Source organism: Misgurnus anguillicaudatus, chromosome 18 (assembly GCF_027580225.2).
Source record: "Misgurnus anguillicaudatus chromosome 18, ASM2758022v2, whole genome shotgun sequence".
Lineage (NCBI taxonomy): Eukaryota > Metazoa > Chordata > Actinopteri > Cypriniformes > Cobitidae > Misgurnus > Misgurnus anguillicaudatus.
Window position 1 is genome coordinate 33,830,337 of NC_073354.2, and position 20,773 is coordinate 33,851,109.

Below are 20,773 nucleotides of genomic sequence, written 5' to 3' on the forward strand. Positions count from 1 at the left end.
GGTTCCCACGGGTCCTTGAAATCCTTGAAAGTTTGTGAATCTGGGGGAAAAAAATTCAAGGCCCTGGGAAGTTTGTGAAAATATACATACTTGGATACAGGTCATTGAAAGTGCTTGAATCTATTTTATGCAAGAAGTTCCCCTCGAAAGGGAACTGTAACAATTTATCTTAAAAGGTAACACGATTGCTCTCATTTGAAATGTGTCCCCACATTTAGTTAGAATTTGATGGTATTGGACCCGGAAAGTCCTTGACAGGTCCTTGAATTTGAAGTTAACCAAAGTGTGGGAACCCTGTAGACCCCTCATGTTTCATTTCTTTGTTGTGGTTATTTTTTATATTAAATATATTGTACAATATTTATTACCAGAGTAAAGAAACACGCCATTCACAGCAGTGAATCGACATCATCATCTGATGAAGAGCGCTTTGAGAGGCGGAAAAGCAAAAGCATGAGCCGTGCTCGCAATAGGTGACTGCTGTTTGTCTTTCTATCTGTCTGATTGTCTATATATCTGCAACTACCCAGCCAACCATTCACAACATCAATGCAAACACCTAGAAATCTGAACCTTTAGCAAAATCTGAATGACTTTAAAGCTTTTAAAACGTTTGAACTTTCAGGCAAAGTTTTAAAACTTGACTTCATGATTAATATTTTCTGGAAGTTTGTTATGACTGCGTAGGTTATCTGTAGTTTGAAAAGTGTTTTCTCTATGTGGCAGGTGTCTACCCATGAACCTGCGGGCAGAGGATCTGGCCAGCGGTGTGCTTCGTGATCGAACGAAAGTGGGTGCCAGTTTGGCAGATGTGGATCCCATGAATCTGGACACTTCTGTGAGTTTTAGGTTCTAATTTTAGTATTCCTTATTATTATGCTCAGCCTTGTTTGTGCCTCATTTTAATTAGTCTGAGCAGAGCCCACTAGTTTTGTGCTAAAATGTTTTTGTTTTTTTTGTATGAAGCTGCTTTGCAACAGTGGCTATGTTTACGTAGGGTGACCATACGTGCCATTCTTCCCGGACGCATCCCGTCCAGGATTTCGGTGCGTCTTCCGGAAGTCGTATTTGTTGACCGCATAGGCCATTCAGTTAAAAACATAAGATATACAATCGTAGTTTCATTCTTACCTTAAAATGTAACGGTTGCTTTTCTGTAATAATAATAATAATCTTCTATGACGTATGCGGTCGACAAATACGACTTCCGGGAGACGAACACAAACTCCTGGACGGGATGCATCCGGGAAGAATGGCACGTATGGTCACCCTAGTTTACGTGCACAAAATTTGTCAATCCGACTGAATTTAATACGATTGAAGGTTACAACGATACAGTTTACATGCACCCTAAACTTTGCAATCTGATTTAAATGTTCGTTTACATGTACATTCCATAGAATCCAAACCGAACGTCTGCGCAAGCGCACAGCCAGGGTTGCCAGATTTGCGTATCAGAACTATCCCAAAAGGACACTCAAAACTAGCCCAAAAGCATCCCAATGACTTTTCACAGCCCAAATACCAATAACTAATGAATGAAATCCTTTCATCTTTAACACACAGAAAATAACAACTGGTGGACACGGTTTAAACAGTAGCCCAAATCTAAACTTGAATAAAAGCAGAGGACTTTGCAACGCTACTCTGCGGGCAGCATTTAGCCGAGTTCACTCTTTATCTATGCATTGAAGTCAAAGCGGATTGGGAGAAAGTTGGTCTTAAGAAGTTTTGAAATGAAACGAAATTAAAACACACTTTTCAAAAGGCACAACACTATTTTATTGCTTTAAGTAGCCTAATGTTTTAAAAGTACACATAAACACGGCAGAATGTTCATCGGGTGTACAGCTTGTGACCCCATTAACATTACCTTAATAATGCGTGATGCGTTACCTTGTTGCGTATTTCTGTGATTTAAGAGTTTAAGGTGTTTACATGAAGGCTTTTCAATACAATTGAGCCATCAATAGAATTACAAACGGATTATTTGGTTGCATGTTAACGTACCTAATGCAAAAATTCTGAAAATATAATGCATTATATAGAGATGGGCTCCTTCACATTTTGTGGATTATCATATGCTCTTGACTCTTTTAATGCAGGTGAGGTTTGACAGCGTCGGAGGTCTTACCCATCACATCAAGTCTTTGAAAGAGATGGTTGTCTTTCCTCTACTATATCCAGAAGTGTTTGAGAAGTTTAAGATCCAGCCCCCAAGGTATGACAATTTAGGCCACATCCACACAAAGTCAGAGCTTTCAATATCCGATCTTTTATTTTCAGACGATTTTGCTTTAGTAAAGCTAATAGGCTCACTAACTTCTGCAGCACGAATACAAGCATGTAGTCTGCCATTGGTGGTGTTACTGCTGTGACGTAGCGGTGTCTGACCACGGTTGAGATGTGGGGTGATGACATCATTGTATCCTCAAATATACAGATTGGCTGTACACACGAAACCGCAAGGGTGTCGTGTTCGTCCCAAAACGTCTCTGTGTGCATTAGGGCTGAAATGACTAGTCGACATTGTCGACAGCGTCGACAATAAAAATTTGTTGAAAAATATCTTTGATGTCGAGTCGTTGTTTGGTTTCACTTAACCTAATGGTAGGGCCTGCAATGTCATGATTTGACCGCTACGATGCGGTAGCGCTAGAGTGTAATGCAGCCCTTACACATTTGCGATAGAAGAAGATAGATGAAAACACAGCGCGGATTATAGCGTAGTGCAAATGTATCATAAGCACGAACATTTCATAAAACTTCAAACAAAGAAACCTGTCATGTTTAATACATAAAAGACAGAACTTGCCTTTCGCGGGAGCACAACGTTTAAAGAGGAAATATCCGGGCTCAAGAGGAGCCGGTGAGAGGTAACTTAAGTGTTCTCTAGCTGGAGTTAACTAGCGGTAAATCTCTATTACATAAATAAGAATTCAGTACAGTACTACTAATAGTAATAATATTAATAGACCCCTTCACGGTTCACGTCACAGGCTGTTCCCAGTGCGCATGTCGGGGTCAGAAAAGTCATTACAGCAGATTGAGTTGCGTATTATTCGGTATCGTCAAAAATGCCTACTTACGTCGTGGGCTGTGAAAATCGCACCAGGTCGTCCGTTAAGTTTTCGCGATTCATGCAGAATCTCAAAAACAAAAAAATACAACATCTGCGTCTGCAAGCAATTAACGTGCAGACTGGGACAATGCAAAGATCAAAGAGGCTTGTGTTTGGAGTGCTCACTTCATTTGAGGTAAGGCATCATTTTTCAGCACTGTTAGATTAAATTATAAAGCCTAAATGGTATGAACAGTTCGACCCCGTGCTGCGCGCGCACCCGATAGTCATTCAATGTTTACAAACCTTGAAGGGGTCTATAGTAATAATATTAACAGTAATAATATAATGGTTACACTTTATGATAAGGGTTCATTAATCATAATTAACTTATTTGTACTTCCGCCTGAACTAATGCTGAGTTAATGCATGCAAGTTACAAACATAAACTAATAAAGAGTTATCATTAAGTACAACATTACATGTTTTTTAATTGTAAGTTTATGCATTAATAAACAATGAATTCATGTGTTGCGTCATGTTATAGTTAATGATGACTCTTCATTAGTTTATGATTAGTACATGTCATAACTCAGCATTACTTCATATTTAAGACTATATAAAGTGTTACCAATATAATTACAGTAATCTGATGATTTATTTTTCATAGAATAAAGCCTGATCGAGTTTAGGAGTCAGGATAGTAATAATAAATAGTGTTATTATAGTAACACTATTAGGGGCTGTCCACACGGAGACGCGTATCACTGTATACGTATAAATTTGTTATCGTATTGGCGTTTCATCCACACGGATCCGGCGTTTTGGGAGACTGAATCTGCTATTTTTTGAAACCGGGTCCTAAAGTGGATAAATCTGAAACCGACGCCCTTGCGGTTTCGTCTGTACAGCCAATCCGTATATTTTGTGAAGCGAAAACGTCATCACATCACGTGTCGGAAGCGTCACACGTAACAGCAACAACAATAACGGCGGACTACGTGATTGTGTTTTTGCTACAGAAGCTACTAAAGCCTACTAGCTTTATTACAGCAAAATCTATTGCTTCTGTGCAATTGTGGTGACCAACAAGCGTTAATGGACAACACCATACGTTGGTTATGCGCATGCTCAAAGTCTTCTTCTCCGTGTATAGTGTATATCTGTGGCAGAATTACAGCGCCCCATACTGGTCCGGCATATATACTACACCGCTTTCAGTCGGTTTCAGTGGTTTCGTGTTTACGGATTATTTTTTTAGAGCAAGGAAAAAAAATGATCGGATAGGGAATGCACCGGCTTCGTGTGGACATAGCCTTAGATCTTATAGTCTGTTTTAGAAAATAAACTCCTAATACTGCTGACATGAGATGTTTGTGTTTAAAAAAATATTTTGTCTGTAATGCTGATTAGTGTTTGTTTGTTTATTGTTTTAAAAGAGCAGAATATTTAAACAATGCTTAGAAAGCATGTGTGTGTAATTTGAGTTGGACAGAAATCCAAAAACTTAGAGAATGACCTGCTCAAAGTTCATTAAAACAACTATTTCAAATACTGAAGTGGTTTTCTTTTATTTATTAGTTAGAATATGTTTAACTTGATGTTTTAACTAATTGAAAAAGCTGAATAGTTGTTTAAAACATACTGATTAGTCGTTGAAATAATTGACGATTAGTCAATTAATCGGTCTAATAATCGATAGATTAGTCGATTATTAAAATAATCGTTTGTTGCAGCCCTAGTGTGCATAGTCAAATTTCAAAGTCTATTCAGACCAAGTTGATAACAATTTAACCTTGTTGTGTTTTTGTCTTTTTGTTCAGAGGATGCCTGTTTTATGGGCCTCCAGGAACAGGGAAGACACTGGTGGCGCGGGCGTTGGCTAATGAATGCAGTCAGGGAGACCGAAAGGTATCGTTTTTTATGCGCAAGGGCGCCGACTGTCTCAGCAAATGGGTGGGAGAGTCTGAGCGACAGCTCCGCCTACTTTTTGACCAGGTGAGCTAATAGATAACTTTCCTTTTATACATATACTGTATACTGTAATCTTTTCTGATTTACTGTTTTCTACACAGAATCATCCTACATAATGTAAGGAGCGTTCTGTGAAAATTTTACTTTGATGTATTTAATATTGAAAGGGAGTAAGGTCATGTCAAAGATTAAAATCTTGAGTAAACTTTGATGGATTTCACAGGAAGGGTCACATATATGCATACCCATGAAAACATAAAAATGCATTAGAGACATGAGTGTGGCTTCTTGAGTTCACTCACCATAAATAGTGTTAGATAAAAATCAAAATCTTTACTTTCCTGTTGCAGCATATCACAAATTATCCTTAAAGATTTAGAGAAGCAGATAACCATACGAAGCAAGTGTCGGGCTCTTCCCAGCTGATCTGAAGTGTTATGTGTGTCGTTAACCACCAGCCAGGTAATGTTTTCCTCTCTTCCTGGCAGGCATACCTCATGAGACCCTCCATCATCTTTTTCGATGAGATTGATGGCCTCGCTCCTGTTCGCTCGAGCAGACAGGATCAAATTCACAGGTAATTCATTTGTGTGTTACACTGGATTTCATCATCAAGATTAGAAGAGATGCTGAAGAACCCATGTTTGGCTTTGGACATGATGTTTTTAAAAGAGGGTTTTGATTTTTCTTTCATTATTAATAAAGTTACCATGTAGACATACTCTAACTTTGACAAGCATAGATACTTCCCATATGTGTCATGAAAACCAAGAAGCTAAAGCATCTCATTCTGAAATCTTTACATTATAGATTTCACAGCCATGACCACATAACATAAAATTGCCCATATTTACCAACATACACATATTCAGTAACTTAGTGGGAAGCACAAATTACCTTATCTTGAAGGGACAGATCACCCAAAAATGAAAATAATGTCATTAATGACTCACCCTCATGTCGTTCCAAACTCGTAGTTAACAGTTTAAGATGTTTTATATTTAGTCCGAAAGCTTGTTGACCCTTCACTGAAAATCTACGTACGATATACAGTGGGGCAAAAAAGTATTAAGTCAGCTACCAATTGTTCAAGTTCTCACACTTAAAAAGATGAGAGAGGCCTGTAATTTTTGTCAAAGGTACACGTCAACTATGAGAGACAAAATGAGAAAAAAAAATCCAGAAAATGACATTGTCTGATTTTTAAAGAATTTATTTGCAAATCATGGTGAAAAATAAGTATTTGGTCAATAACAAAAGTTTATGTCAATACTTTGTTATATACCCTTTGTTGGCAATGACAGAGATCAAACGTTTTCTGTAAGTCTCCACAAGGTTTTTACATATTGTTGCTGGTAGTTTGGCCCATTCCTCCATGCAGATCTCCTCTAGAGCAGTGATGTTTTGGGGCTGTCGCTGGGCAACACGGAATTTCAACTCCCTCCAAAGATTTTCTATGGGGTTGAGATCTGGAGACTGGCTAGGCCACTCCAGGACCTTGAAATTATTCTTACGAAACCACTCCTTCTTTGCCCGGGCGGTATGTTTGGGATCACTGCCATACTGAAAGATCCAGCCACGTTTCATCTTCAATGCCCTTGCTGACGAAAGGAGGTTTTGAGTCAAAATCTCACGATACATGGCCCCATTCATTCTTTCCTTAACTCGGATCAGTTGTCCTGGTCCCTTTGCAAAAAAACAGACCCAAAGCATGAGGTTTCCACCCCCATGCTTCACAGTAGGTATGGTGTTCTTTGAATGCAACTCAGCATCTTTCTCCTCCAAACACAGGAAGTTGAGTTTCTACCTAAAAGTTATGTTTTGGTTTCATCTGACCATATGACATTCTCCCAATCTTCTTCTGGATCATCCAAATGCTCTCTAGCAAACTTCAGACGGGTCCGAACATGTACTGGCTTAAGCAGGTGGACACATCTGGCACTGCAGGAATTGAGTCCCTGGCTGCATAGTGTGTTACTGATGGTAGCCTTTGTTACTTTGGTCCCAGCTCTCTGCAGGTCATTCACTAGGTTCCCCCATGTGGTTCTGGGATTTTTGCTCACCATTCTGGTGATAATTTTTACCCTACGGGATGAGATCTTGCGTGGAGCCCCAGATCGAGGGACATTATCAGTGTTCTTGTATGTCTTTCATTTTCTAATAATTGCTCTCACAGTTGATTTCTTCACACCAAGCTGCTTACCTATTGCAGATTCAGTCTTCCCAGCCTGGTGCAGGTCTACAATTTTGTTTCTGGTGTCCTTTGACAGCTCTTTGGTCTTGGCCATAGTTGAGTTTGCATTCTGACTGTTTTAGGTTCTGGACAGGTGTCTTTTATACTGCTAACAAGTTCAAACAGGTGCCATTAATACAGGTAACAAGTGGAGGACAGAGGATCCTCTTAAAGAAGAAGTTACAGGTCTGTGAGAGAAAGAAATCTTGCTTTTTTGTTATTGACCAAATACTTATTTTCCACCATAAATTGCAAACAAATTCTTAAAAAATCAGACAATGTGATTTTCTGGATTTTTTTCCTCATTTTGTCTCTCATAGTTGAAGTGTACCTATAATGAAAATTACAGGCCTCTCTCATCTTTTTAAGTGGGAGAACTTGCACAATTGGTGGTTGACTAAATACTTTTTTGCCCCACTGTACTGTCCATGTCCAGAAAGGTAATAAAAACATCATCAAAGTAGTCCATGTGATATCAGTGGGTCAGTTAGAATGTGTTGAAGCATCGAAAATACATTTTGGTCCAAAAATTACGACTTTATTCAGCATTGTCTTCTCTTCTGCGTCTGTTGTGAAGCACATGCGCGAGACTAAAGTCACGTAACTGCAGTGACGCGGATGATGTGTTCTCCTCAGACATGTTTGCGAGGTTTTTTTTTCAAACTTACAGCGTACGTCTCCCTCAGATTGTAAACGAAGCCCAGGCACACAAAAAAAACAAAAAACAGCTGGGGTGCACCAGATAACACGTCAGCCGCGTCATACGTCATCCGCATCACTGCAGTCACGTGACTTTAGTCTCGCGCATGCGCTTCACAACAGACGCGAAAGACAAGATAATGCTGAATAAAGTTGTTATTTTTGGACCAAAATGTATTTTCGAGACTTCAACACATTTTAACTGACCCACTGATGTCACATGGACTACTTTGATGATGTTTTTATTACCTTTCTGGACATGGACAGTATACCGTACATAGATTTCCAATGTAGGGTCAGCAAGCTCTCAGACTAAATATAAAACATCTTAAACTGTGTTTCCGAAGATGAACGGATGTCTTAAGAGTTTGGATCAACATGAGGGTGAGTCATTAATGACATTTATTTTCATTTTTGGGTGAACTATTGCTTTAAGATATGGTAGCCAAAACCGCCGGTCTGTGTGATCTTTACACATTTAAGAACAAGACCTTTGCATTAAAGATGAAATGTCCATTTAAATGAGCTACAAAATGTTTGATTGTTTTTCTTGTTTAATTTTAAGCTCCATAGTGTCCACGTTACTGGCGTTGATGGATGGTTTGGACAGTCGAGGGGAGATAGTGGTCATCGGTGCTACAAACAGACTCGACTCTATCGACCCTGCACTCAGGAGGCCCGGACGCTTTGACCGGGAGTTTCTGTTCAACCTGCCTGATAAAAAGGTGTGCATATCTTTTGTGTCTGACGAGAAGTTCAGCGGTCGCCTGCAAGTGTTTGACAATGTCCTAGAGCGTCTTTAAAACTCAACATTTCAAAATCAAGCTCAGATCATCTCACAGCTTTCATCAATCAGTCTTGTTGACATCTTAACAAATAAGACCATACAGCTCGCTGCCAATACCCGATCGCTTCCCATTTAGTTAAAAGCAGAGCAATATAAATTTAATCTATCTAATTTAAAGAGCACCTATTGTCCAATTCATGATTTTACATTTCCTTGGGTGTGTAAGTGTGTATTAGTACATGTTAACGATATGCAAAAGGTACAAACCCCAAAGTAAACAATGACGCGAGTTATCATCTCCAACGTAAATCTCTTTTTTTTTGGACTACAACAAACACACGGATTGAATGCAACAGTTTACTTCCTGGGATTGGTGATGTAGAGAAGACCGACATTATCATAATTCCTCCCGCTTGGACTCACAGCCTGTAAGTTAACTCCTGTTATTACACGGCTCTCTGGAATGCTTGATTCTTATTGGTCAGTTGAGACATTTGCAGGTTCGTTCTTTTCAAATAACAACCGCTCCAAAGTAATAACGCATAGCCGGTACTACTTGTACGATTAAAATCGCTCTGCACCAATAAAGACCAATAAAGACTACTGTTTGACGCCATCTTGTGACAAACACTGGACAACCACAATTAAGAATGGAAAATTTTGACATTCATTTTGACATGTACGGAAAAAACAAAACATTTAAACAGTTAATAGAAGAACGAACTACGACAAGACACAGAGAGCTTACTGAGACTGAACTTGACAATATAGAGCATGAAAGCTACGAAGCCAACACACAAAAAAATACAGAATGGGCATTAAAACTTCTCAAGACTGGCTAAAAGAGAAAAAAAAGGAGACAGACAAGTATGAAGCAGAGGATCTTAATAAGGTATTACGATCATTTTATGCATCTGTGCAAAGTTTCGCGGAAGGATAAAAATTTTAATTTTTTCTTATGTGACAAGTAGCCGTGTAATAAGGGGGATAATGTAGAGGCAGCCGGTAGTTATCGGCTTCGCATCGGGTCCTGATCACACTGTCGGGGCTTATTTCCCGATAACTACCTCTACATTATCCCTTACTTAGTATTGCATGTGAGTGAATCTTTCAAACATTGTAAGGAGCGTCATATTTCCAGCTGACGTCAGATGTATTCAGGCCAATCACAACGTACAGATTAGCTGGCCAATCAGGGACACAGAGCTTTTCAAATCCGTGCTTTGCAGGAAGAGTGTGAAATCTGAGCTACATAAAAGGAACGGTATGTACATTAAACATTAACGTTGTTTTTTTAGCAATGAAATAGGTGCACTTTAAAGGTCCACTGATTTTTGGGGGCATCTAGTGGTGAGATTGTAAATTGCAATGCTCACCGCTCCCTTTAGAAACGCATAGAGAAGCTACGGTAGCCACCACAGGACAAACATGTCATCGTCTGAGACAACGTAGTAACAAAATGCGCTCTAAAGACAGAAAATTTGTCGTTTAGGGCTACTGTAGAAACATGACGGTGACTTCTATGTAAGGGGACCCGCGGTGTATGTAGATAAAAACGATAATAAAAATAATACAGTTCATTTTGTAAGGTCTTTATACACCACTGATAATATAGTTATGTATATTATATTGCATTTTTGTCAAGAGGTCCTTCTAAAAGTTACACTTTCTATAGTTATTGATGTTGCTGTTTTTATTTAGTTGCTTTGTAGCTATTAGGTAACACCAGGTCAGTATTGAGCTGCTCTAATTGTTGTACATGTATAGTTTGTCTTCACAGCGGGGTGCTGGCAAATCAAAGCATTAACTCTTGTGTTTACACAAGCACCTTAGTTCAAAGTGCTTATGATCAAAGAGGTTTCGCTGCCTAGTTTCAAAAGTTGTTTCCAAGTGCTTGTTTTATCTAAACGATGTATGTTTGTGTTTATCGTCCACCAACAGGCTCGTAAGCACATTCTAGAAATCCACACCAGGGACTGGAACCCCAAACTAGCCGAACCCTTCATTGAGGAGCTCGCGGAGAAATGTGTTGGTAAGATTTTTGTAAAAATATTTAATGCTTACACTGTGTTTCAAAGTTAAATTTGGGGTATTTGTATTGGTATTTCCATATTTATAAAAAAACATTTCTATTTGTTTGTACTATTTAATTACTTTTCTCTAAATTTTAGTTTTCTCTGTATTACTATCAACTATTAACATTAAATTTGTTTAATTTTGAACATAAACTCCTCCAGTCGTAAAGTTTTTATTCAGATGACTATGGTGTCTTTTGTATTTCAGGCTACTGTGGGGCCGACCTCAAAGCACTTTGTACAGAGGCGGCGCTGGCGGCTTTGCGGCGGCGCTATCCTCAAATCTACGGCAGCGGCCAGCGCTACCAGCTGGACGTGGGCTCTATCGTCTTGGGTGTGCAGGACTTTGGCCGTGCCCTGCGCTCCATTGTACCTGCTGGTCAGAGGGCATTGGCTCCGCCCGGCCAGGCGCTCTCCTGCATATTGAAGCCCCTGCTGGCGCCTACGCTGGCCCAAACGCTAGCCTGCCTGTTACGAGTCTTCCCCCACGCAGAGCTCCTGCACAAGGAACACACAAAAGGTACGCCTCTGTTTCCTGACATTGTTTCTTAGAGGCTGTTTACACTTGTCATTAACTTGTGTTTTCGTCGATCGGATCACAAGTGGATGACGTTAATGCCAGGTGTAAACGGTGTTCAAAACGTTTTGAGCTCGTCCACTTTCGACCACTTTCAACCACATCCAGAGGTGGTCGAAACCACTTTCGATCGGATCGCTTTGGAGTTGCGGAACGCACATGTGGTTGAATGCGTTTGAACAGCCACACGCGACCGCCTTCTCTCCGCCCATTTATCTAATCGGGTATTAAACACAAGTTTTACGTCTTTTTTGACTTCTGGCGTGAACATTCGGTGAACAGCGCTATTTTTAGCCTTTCATTGATAAAACTAAGCGGCTGATCTCCGTAGTTTCGTTTTGAAAGCGTGTGAAAGTTGCCCGATCCTATTTCATCAATTGCGCTGAAAATTCAAAGAAAGCTCTTACATACTCATGTACAAAACAGTGTGCAGCATGTTTACTTGCTAAACAAGCAGTGGACTCCGACATAATATTAGTTTGCGTCCATATAAACTCATAATTACTCCCGCTCGGGTTTGAATGACAGCAGAGAGACTCGCCCACCGTCTCACAGACCACCCCCTCATAGTATTCAGCACAGAAGCGGTCGAAAGTGGACAAAAGAGACGGATTTAAATACCAGGTGTAAACGTAATGTGTCTCTCTCATCCACTTGTGATCCGATCGATGAAAACACATCTTAATACCAAGTGTAAACAGCCCCTTAGTTTTGTTTTTTTAAATTCAAGCTGCAATTCAAGCATAGACAGCAGAGTATGTTTTTGCCATTTGTATTATAAAACAGCACCAATACAAGCATTGCTTAAAGGGATAGTTCACCTAAAGTTTTGTCATAATTGTCTCATCCTCATGTTGTTCTATTTTTTTTATGAAAACAAAATAAGATATTTTGATAAATGATGGTTACACACAGCTGATAACTATTGACTTTCATAGTTAGAAAAACAATTTAACTGTGTGCTTACCATAATTTATCAAAATATCTTTATCATCATTTATCACAATACAACCATAATTTTTGTTTTCCTTCTATGAAAGACAATGGTTATAATCAGCTGTGTGCCTACCATCATTTATCAAAATGTTCTTCATAAAAAAAAAGAAATTTATACAGGTTTACAACAACATGAGGATGAGAAAATCATGACAGAATGTTCATTTTTTGGGTGATTTATTCCTTTAAGACAACCCCTTGTGGTTTGTGAGGGAATTGCATGGGCTTTGTGTGTTGATTAAAAACAAGAAGTTATTACAATTAAATCATAAAACGTAAATAAATTATTTTATAATGAAAAAAATTATTATGAAATAAAACACTAACAAAAACTATATACTTTATTTTTTTAATCTGCATGTTACATTACCATTACACAGCACTAAGCAGCATATATCATAAAACTTATTAAGAACAAAATGGAGAGATAAGTTTTATGTACCAAGAAAATGACAACATGAAGGTTCAACAAGTAAAAATAAAAATAACTAGCTAAAGTACTATTGATACAAACTTTTAAAGGGATGAAAATTAAATGTTTTTGAAATGTTTTAGACATGAACTATATATTATTTGCTTAAAATCTCAGGGGGTACTTCAAGTAAATAATTTGGGTCAATGGGATCAGCTGATAAAAAAGGTAAGCTCAGTCTTATGCTGAGTTTACACCAAACGCGTTTTGGGCGTCAAAATCGCGTCTACCGCGCCTAGTTTGCCGCTTGAACACTTTGAATGCATTCGCGCGTGTAGAGCGGAGTAGACGCGCGGAAAAAGCAAGCATTTGACGCGCGTCCGAAGCAAAATCCGCTTCTTGTGGGAGGGGCAACTGCTGTGCGAGTGTCTGTTTGCAAGATGACTGATGTTACTTATGCATTTATCAAGAGAGTTACCAGTTTGTATTGGGTAACCTTACTGTAGGGGGAAAATAAACGGCACGGGTCGATAAACGTCACGTGACTCAAAAGTGAAGTGTGTATTACAACTTACCAGGTTGCCCAAAGTCCTTACTGACACTCTTCCAAGCGAGGTCCTTTTTATTCCTGTCTCCTCTATAGAAATAACAACTTGTGTCATATAGCTTCGAGTGACTGCTTGAGTGAGTGACTCCGGGCGGGGCTGCCAAAGTTCAAATTTTTTTAACTCGGGCGTCAGCCGCAAATTCGCGTGAAACGCAAAATGCACAATAGCACCATTCGCGCGTACCACGCACAACGCTCAATTCGAGCCTTTCGCGCGAGCTTCACGCGCGAATGAGGCGGAAACGCGTCTTCCGCGCCGAACGCCTCTTCCGCGCCGCGGGACCTCCTGACGCGCGTCAACGCGTCTGCACATTGACTTAACATTGAAATCACTCGCGCTTCACGCCTCTACCACGGTTGGTGTAAACGCACCATTAGATGATTCACAAAATAAATTTTTTTGTAACACTTTAAAGTTAAGTTCTATTTGTTAGCTTTAGTTTAACGGAATAGTTCACCCTAAAATTAAAATTATCCCATATTTTACTCACCCCAAGCCATCCTGGGTAAAAATGACTTTCTTGTTTCAGCCAAACACATTCAGAGTTATATTAAATGATATCCTGGCTCTTTTCAGCTGTATAATGGCATTGTATAGTGCACCATTTTTTTTTAAATCCCCGAAGCGCATCCATCCGTCAAAAACAAATCCATACAGTTATGTTTTTCGAAGTAAAGCGTTGGAACCAGAATGGAGTCTTACTGTAAAGCAGGGGTCTCAAACTCAAACTGGCTTGGGGCCATTTCTGAGACTGACATTTCATCATAGGGCCGCAGAGCTATTTTAACGTTCAAAAAAGTACAATATTTCTTTAAAATATTTTTTAATGTATAATAATACTTGAAAATATATAAACAGTGTTTTTTATTTTTTAATATACATTATTTTATAAAAGTAAGTAAATATTTTCTTAACCTTATTAGGCTTTGAATTATTAACTAAGGCCTATTAAAACTAACAAATTTTCCTATACATTTATAAACTATTATAAAAAAAATTACCAACAGTACGTGTTTCTGTTTTTATTTATTTTTGACTGTTTTCAGTCATAGTATTGACTTCATTATGTTCCTTTTTGTTATTCCACCGTTTTAATGAATTTGCTATTATATTTAGAAAAATATTTGATTGAAAGTGAAAGTGATCCTAAAACATTTGGATGGGTAGTCAATGTTACATAAGCTAGTTGGACAGTAAAAATAAATAATACTGCTCTATGTATAAGCAAGCAAGATAATGTATTATACTTCATATATATTTCATTATATATAGAAGTGTACATACTTGTATCCTCTGTAATTTCTCCTCATCTTTCCTCTTTTCCTAACCTGGGCACTTTGATGGGTCATTTTCTCATCCGTAGTTTAATATTAAACTGTTGCACTACATCTCCCACTGCGGTGTCTCCATTAGAAGCTGTGACTTGATGTGAACTACGGTAATAACCCCACAGCAGCTCTTCTCTGAGTAACAGAGTATCCACCCGGAAGTAACAAATCTTCTCTGGACAAACACTACAAAGTCGCGATCAGATGAACTGATCGCATTGTGACAATGATATGATTGACGCGAGAGGAATTAAAATTTGATCACGCATTCCGTTACCCTCGCCATCACGGAGCGCGCGCTCGTGGCTGTGTAGCAACGGGTGACGCGATCCCACGCTGCGCAACCTCCGCTCCCAAGCAAGCACTTTGAAAAGTAAACATACTTTAAGAAACGCCCCGACTCGTTTTAACTCGCGTTGTTAGACGCGACTTGTGACCGAACCCTTAAACGTTTAAATAAAAAAACGAATTTAAATAAAAATCTTTCTGCGGGCCAGATTACGTTATATTGTTGAAAGGTGACGCGGGCCGCAGAGAGGGGGAGGGCGGGCCGCAAATGGCCCGCGGGCCGGGAGTTTGAGACCACTGCTGTAAAGTGTTACCATATTTTTTAGAATACACATTTTTTAAATCCTGTCTGATTAAATATTTTAAGTGCTTTTTTTCAATACTTTAGGGCACACTTATATATACAGTACTATGCTTATATATACAACTTGTTGTTTTAGAAGTTTTAATGTCCATCCATATTTATTTTTCAATCTATTTTATTAAGATACAAACAGAAAATACAGGAAATAAAAAATAACAGGACTAAATGTCGTCTTTAGGCATCGTCGGTGTTTAGTGTGACCTCTCATGGAACTAAACACATCTTGAGCGTTTTTGAGCAGAATGAAGTAAAAAGACAAATTTCTTTAAAATTAGAAATTAGGATTTAATTTTATGTACCGTATTTTCCGGACTACAAGTCACTCCGGAGTATAAGTCACATCAGTCAAAAATGCGTTTTGAAGAGGAAAAACTTAAATAAATTGCAGTGGACTATACGTCGCGTTTATTTAGAAAATTATTTCACAAAATGCAAGTCAAAGAACAGACATTTAATCTGAAAGGCAAGTTATTCAACTAAACAATAGCACACAGCACAGCAGGCTGAGTAGGTGTCCGTACATGATGAAGTAACATAAACGGTTATTTACACGATACACAATAGCATACGGCTGAATAGGCTAAATTAACACGACAAGCCAAATCAAGTTCAAAAAGGTCCCGCATCACTGAATCCATTGAATTACATAAATACAGGAACAGCATAGAGCGGACTCTCGCGGCTGTAGACGGTAAAGGTTTCTCTTGGTTCATATGAAATAATTTTGACGTATAAGTCGCACCTGACTATAAGTTCCAGGCCCCGCCAAACTATGAAAAAGTGTGACTTATAGTCCGGAAAATACGGTAGGATTAAGAGATCCTGCAGTTTCCTGCTATTGCTCAAGTGGAAGGGGACACATCAGTTTACATTTTTATACAGTTTTTAATACTATATACACATTTCCTGTATTTTCTGGATGTATTCTATTAAAGAGACTGAGAAATAATTATATATGATCACTATAACATTGCCAAAACAACAAATCTAATTGTGACATGGTGTTCTAAGACTTTTGCACAGTACTGTATATACCTAACACAACAGTATTGTGCCCGAGTGTGCTCCCCCCCAAAAGCATGCACTCATTGTACTTTGATCAATCCGAGCCTAGGCGCGCTTTCGTCATTTTGGATGCGGTTGTTTTGAAGAAAACAGGAAGTAAAGCACTCTCTTAACACTGGAGCCCATCGTAATTTTCAATTCTGAGTCGTTTGGGGCACGATGACACACTGTCCTCTCACATGTCTATCATATTGCTTAGTCGATCTGTCACGTGTCCAGCTCAGACATTCACGTAACCCTCCTGCGCCCATCAAAAGGTTTTTCCGAAGGCAGATGAAGGTGAGTGGTCGCGCAATTGACATCTCTCTTTTTGAAACCGCACCGGGCACGCTAAAGAGCGATCACACTAGTCAAACAAACAAACCAGGCTTTGGAGGTCAAACGCGCTCGGATGAGGTTTGGTTGGGATAATGTGAGCGTGCCCTTAAATGACTTCTGTGTGTTTACTGATCAAAGAGATGTTTCTTTGTATTTTCAGATAGAGACAATCATTTGTTGGTGGAGGACTCATACAGCGAGGATGAGGAGTTTGTCGGTGCTCCTTCCATATATGAACCTCAGTCAGGATCCCCGAAGAAAGCCGCTTCATCCACGACCCATAAACCCTTTCTTCATTTTACCACGTGAGTCACTCCGTAACGCCTGTGCCGCCTGCGTGTTTCATGAAAGAAAAAGTCAAACACATTTGAAAAGTTAAAAAACACATTTTTTGGTTTGTCTTAAAATAACATCACCTGCCAGATGATCTGTCAAACTGTCTTAAAAAATGAGAAAGATAAAATCAGACCAGTGTTTGATTTTAAAATCACTAAATCTGAGAGACTTACTGTGATGTTCCAGTCAAATACTGTGATTTGCTGCCATCTGTTGGGAATCTGGAAAACTGCCAGTATGCCTCGACTGCTTGTGTTACCAAGCAGAACCCCCTTACTCACATTTACATCGATTTGTAGTCCACGGTTCAATAAAATCATGTTTTATGACATTAGGCTGTAGACATCCATACACAACTGCAATGATTTACACTTCAGCAAACTTTTCATCTTAACAGTATAGATCATATACAGTACATCTAATTCCAATGCTATTAATTACTTTATTTCTCTTCATTACATTATTGAGATTTTGGTTAATGGTCTTATCCTTATACTGCGTGTCAGCACCACTTTCTAAATGATAAACTACGGCTGTGTCTCAGAAACAATTTAGCCGCCTATGTGGACAGTGAGTCTTGTAGGGCTTTATTGCTTCCAAACTGTCCTGTGATGGCTTGACACATGTAGTGATATTTGCAAAAACTATGCAATTATTGAGTAATTATAGCATAGTCACCAAAATGTTTTTCAGAGAGACGTCAATGAAAATGCTCAGCCTAATTCATTTGAATAATTATTGGATAATAAACTAAAAGTGTCTTAATTTATATATATATATATATATATAAATGTGTATGATATAATATGTTATTGGTGTAATTTAAATAATTAAATAATTGAAGGATTAGTCCATTTTCAGGATTTTTCTCAGTTTAATGGACTTTAATGGACACCAACACGTAACCGTTTTAATTCAGTTTAAAATTTCAGTTTCAACGGGGTTTCAAAGGATTCTAAAAGATCCCAAATGAGGGATAAGGGTCTTATCTAGTGAAGCGATTGTCATTTTTGACAAGAAAAATAAAAAATATGCCCTTTAAACTACAACTCGTCTATCTCCGGTCCTGTGGAAAAAAATCCATATTATTCCCTGTGTAGTGTAGGATAATATCATAAAAATTCTAGACTTTTTAAGCACACATGCTAAACTGTTGGCTTTAAATGCTTATATCTTCTGTATGCGAATGTTGATTTATACCAAAATGCTTTTTTGCATAGTTGTGTTTGACACATGAAAATGTCTTGGGTTACGTATGTAACTGTTGTTCCCTGAGAAGGGAACGAGACGCTGCGTCTCCCTTACCATACTTTCTGCGTCCCTATAACGCCGTCTTTGGCAATATTTTAGTTAGCGATATACTTCCTGACTCGCGCGTCACCCTGTCTTTGTCGTTTAAGCCTCACCATTGGTTGAATTTGATATACCCATTCAGACGCACTTACTCCTGGAGGCGTCCCTAAAGTGTCACCACAGTGACGCAGCACAAGTTCCCTCGAAAGGGAACTGTAACAATGTGTCTTAAAAGGTAACACAATGTAACCTTGCTCTCATTTGAAATGTGTCCCCACATTTAGTTCTTGAATTTAAGGTTATTGGACCTGGAAAGTCCTCGAAAGGTCCTTGAATTTAAAGTTAAACTTTGTGAAAATACAATGAGTATAAAAGTTACACCATCTTTCTTTGTGTATACATTTGGGCGGTGTGGGGCGTGTTTGAATGAGGCGTTTTAGGAAGGTAATAAATGAGCTTTGAGTTCTTAGAAAGAATACTGAGACTTTAATCTTTGCGACTTTATAGATCTTCTATATGGATGAACAGCTTTTTGTTTGAAAGACAAAAGAAAATGCATCGTATGACCCCTTTAATAACAATATGTTAACATTTGTTCCCATGTCTCTGTTTCAGTTCTGCCTATCAGCAGCCCACCTCGTATCGGCCCCGGCTGCTGCTGACAGGGCCTCAGGGGGCGGGGCAGAGCACACATCTGGCCCCTGCGGTGCTACATCACCTAGAGAGGTTCACTGTGCACCGTCTCGACCTTCCCACGCTTTACTCAGTCAGTGCCAAAACCCCAGAGGAGTCCTGCGCTCAGGTGAGCTGAAATACAACCTCTTAAGGGCTGTTTACATGATAACTCTAACTATAAAATTCATGTTAAAGAGTATAGCGGAGTTTACACCACAACTATAAGGATAAAGAAATGAAACATTTTGATAAAAAGTAAATGCTGTCAAAATAAGAAGCATATATAAATAAAACATCTCTTCACATACTATTTTGCACATGATTTCAAATGATATCATACAAACCAATTTTTTTTTCACATTTAAAGGGAAAATTTCATTTCCGCAACGTGTCCTATGACTGGATTTGGGTTCTTTGAAATGGAAATATTTATAATGAAAAAATCTAAAAAATAAAAAGCTTCAGTGCATGTTATACTATAAACATTTACAGTAAAGAAACATGTGGTATTTGGTGATCATTGGTAAATGTAGAGACAACAATAAGGAATATAAATGTGTCCAACAATTTTCTCATCCTCCGCAACAATTTTCAATCATTGTTTAAGCCCTTAATGAACTAACATTTAAAAAAAAAATAGTTGGAAGGGACATAATTGACTGTGACATTCAAGATGGCTACCAGGTAAGCAGTTTTTATTTTTTCTCTCCAGATAAAAGTTGAAATTTAGTTCTGAACTTTTTAGTTCTTATTACCGAAACATGAGTTTGTAAATGCATATATTTAATGTAATATCATGTTGCGGTAATGATAATTTTTGATAATGATAATCTAAAAAATGTAAATAATTCTATAGGAAATATGTTTTAAATCCTCTAAAAATAATGGTTATAGTAAGTTCAGACCTTAATTTTATATGTGAAAATAAAAAAAATTGGCTTCAAGGGCTTTTAAAAAAAATTCTGATGCTGGACACTTTTTTAAATCTGGATTTCGTGAGAATCACCCATAATTATACATTTATTGACATGTGAACAATTTCAAGCGTTTTTAGTAAATCAAATATGCAATATTAGTTAGTGCCATTTGAAGGTAAATGATTTGTGCATGTACTGTGCCTCACGAGCAAATTAGCATAAAGTTATCATTATCGCTCTGTGGTGTGGATGCTAATAGTAGTTATCATTATAGTTAACGTTATAATTATCGTTATAATGTCAACGGCCCTTTACTCAACCCTTTTTATCATTTTACACACCGTGTGTCGGGCTACAGACCTGTGCTGATGTTATGTTTGTGTTATTTTGTTGATGATGTGTCTTTGATTTAGCTGTTATGATGGCTTTGAATGTGACTCGATCTCATTTTCATCAACAGTAATTAAGGTCCATGTGCATGTCCTTGTGTGTTTGTGTAGGTGTTTCGTGAGGCTCGGCGGTGTGTGCCCAGCATCATCTACATGCCTCACATCAGTGACTGGTGGGAAGCCGTCAGCGAGACCATCAAGAGCACCTTCCTCACACTGCTTCAGGATGTGCCCTCCTTCACCCCGCTCCTCATCCTCGCCACAGCAGAGAACAACTACCAGCAGCTTCCTGATGAGGTGAGGAGCCTCTCTTCTGATTGGCCGTCAGAGCGCATCTGTTTCTTTCGGATCTTTGTGTGCTATTATAGTAATGATTGT

General features: G+C 38.6%; 1 protein-coding gene across 1 annotated transcript in view; it reads left to right on the forward strand.

The window, feature by feature from the left end:
- atad2b (ATPase family AAA domain containing 2B) overlaps positions 1 to 20,773 on the forward strand; it is a 133,028-nt gene that overhangs the window by 10,011 nt on the left and 102,244 nt on the right. The window contains exons 9-19 of the mRNA XM_055185682.2: positions 372 to 473; positions 727 to 838; positions 2,106 to 2,221; positions 4,885 to 5,059; positions 5,524 to 5,612; positions 8,533 to 8,692; positions 10,696 to 10,786; positions 11,038 to 11,349; positions 16,946 to 17,090; positions 19,030 to 19,216; positions 20,507 to 20,692. Coding sequence (XP_055041657.2) covers positions 372 to 473; positions 727 to 838; positions 2,106 to 2,221; positions 4,885 to 5,059; positions 5,524 to 5,612; positions 8,533 to 8,692; positions 10,696 to 10,786; positions 11,038 to 11,349; positions 16,946 to 17,090; positions 19,030 to 19,216; positions 20,507 to 20,692 — 1,675 coding nt within the window. The remainder of the gene's footprint in view (positions 1 to 371; positions 474 to 726; positions 839 to 2,105; positions 2,222 to 4,884; positions 5,060 to 5,523; positions 5,613 to 8,532; positions 8,693 to 10,695; positions 10,787 to 11,037; positions 11,350 to 16,945; positions 17,091 to 19,029; positions 19,217 to 20,506; positions 20,693 to 20,773) is intronic.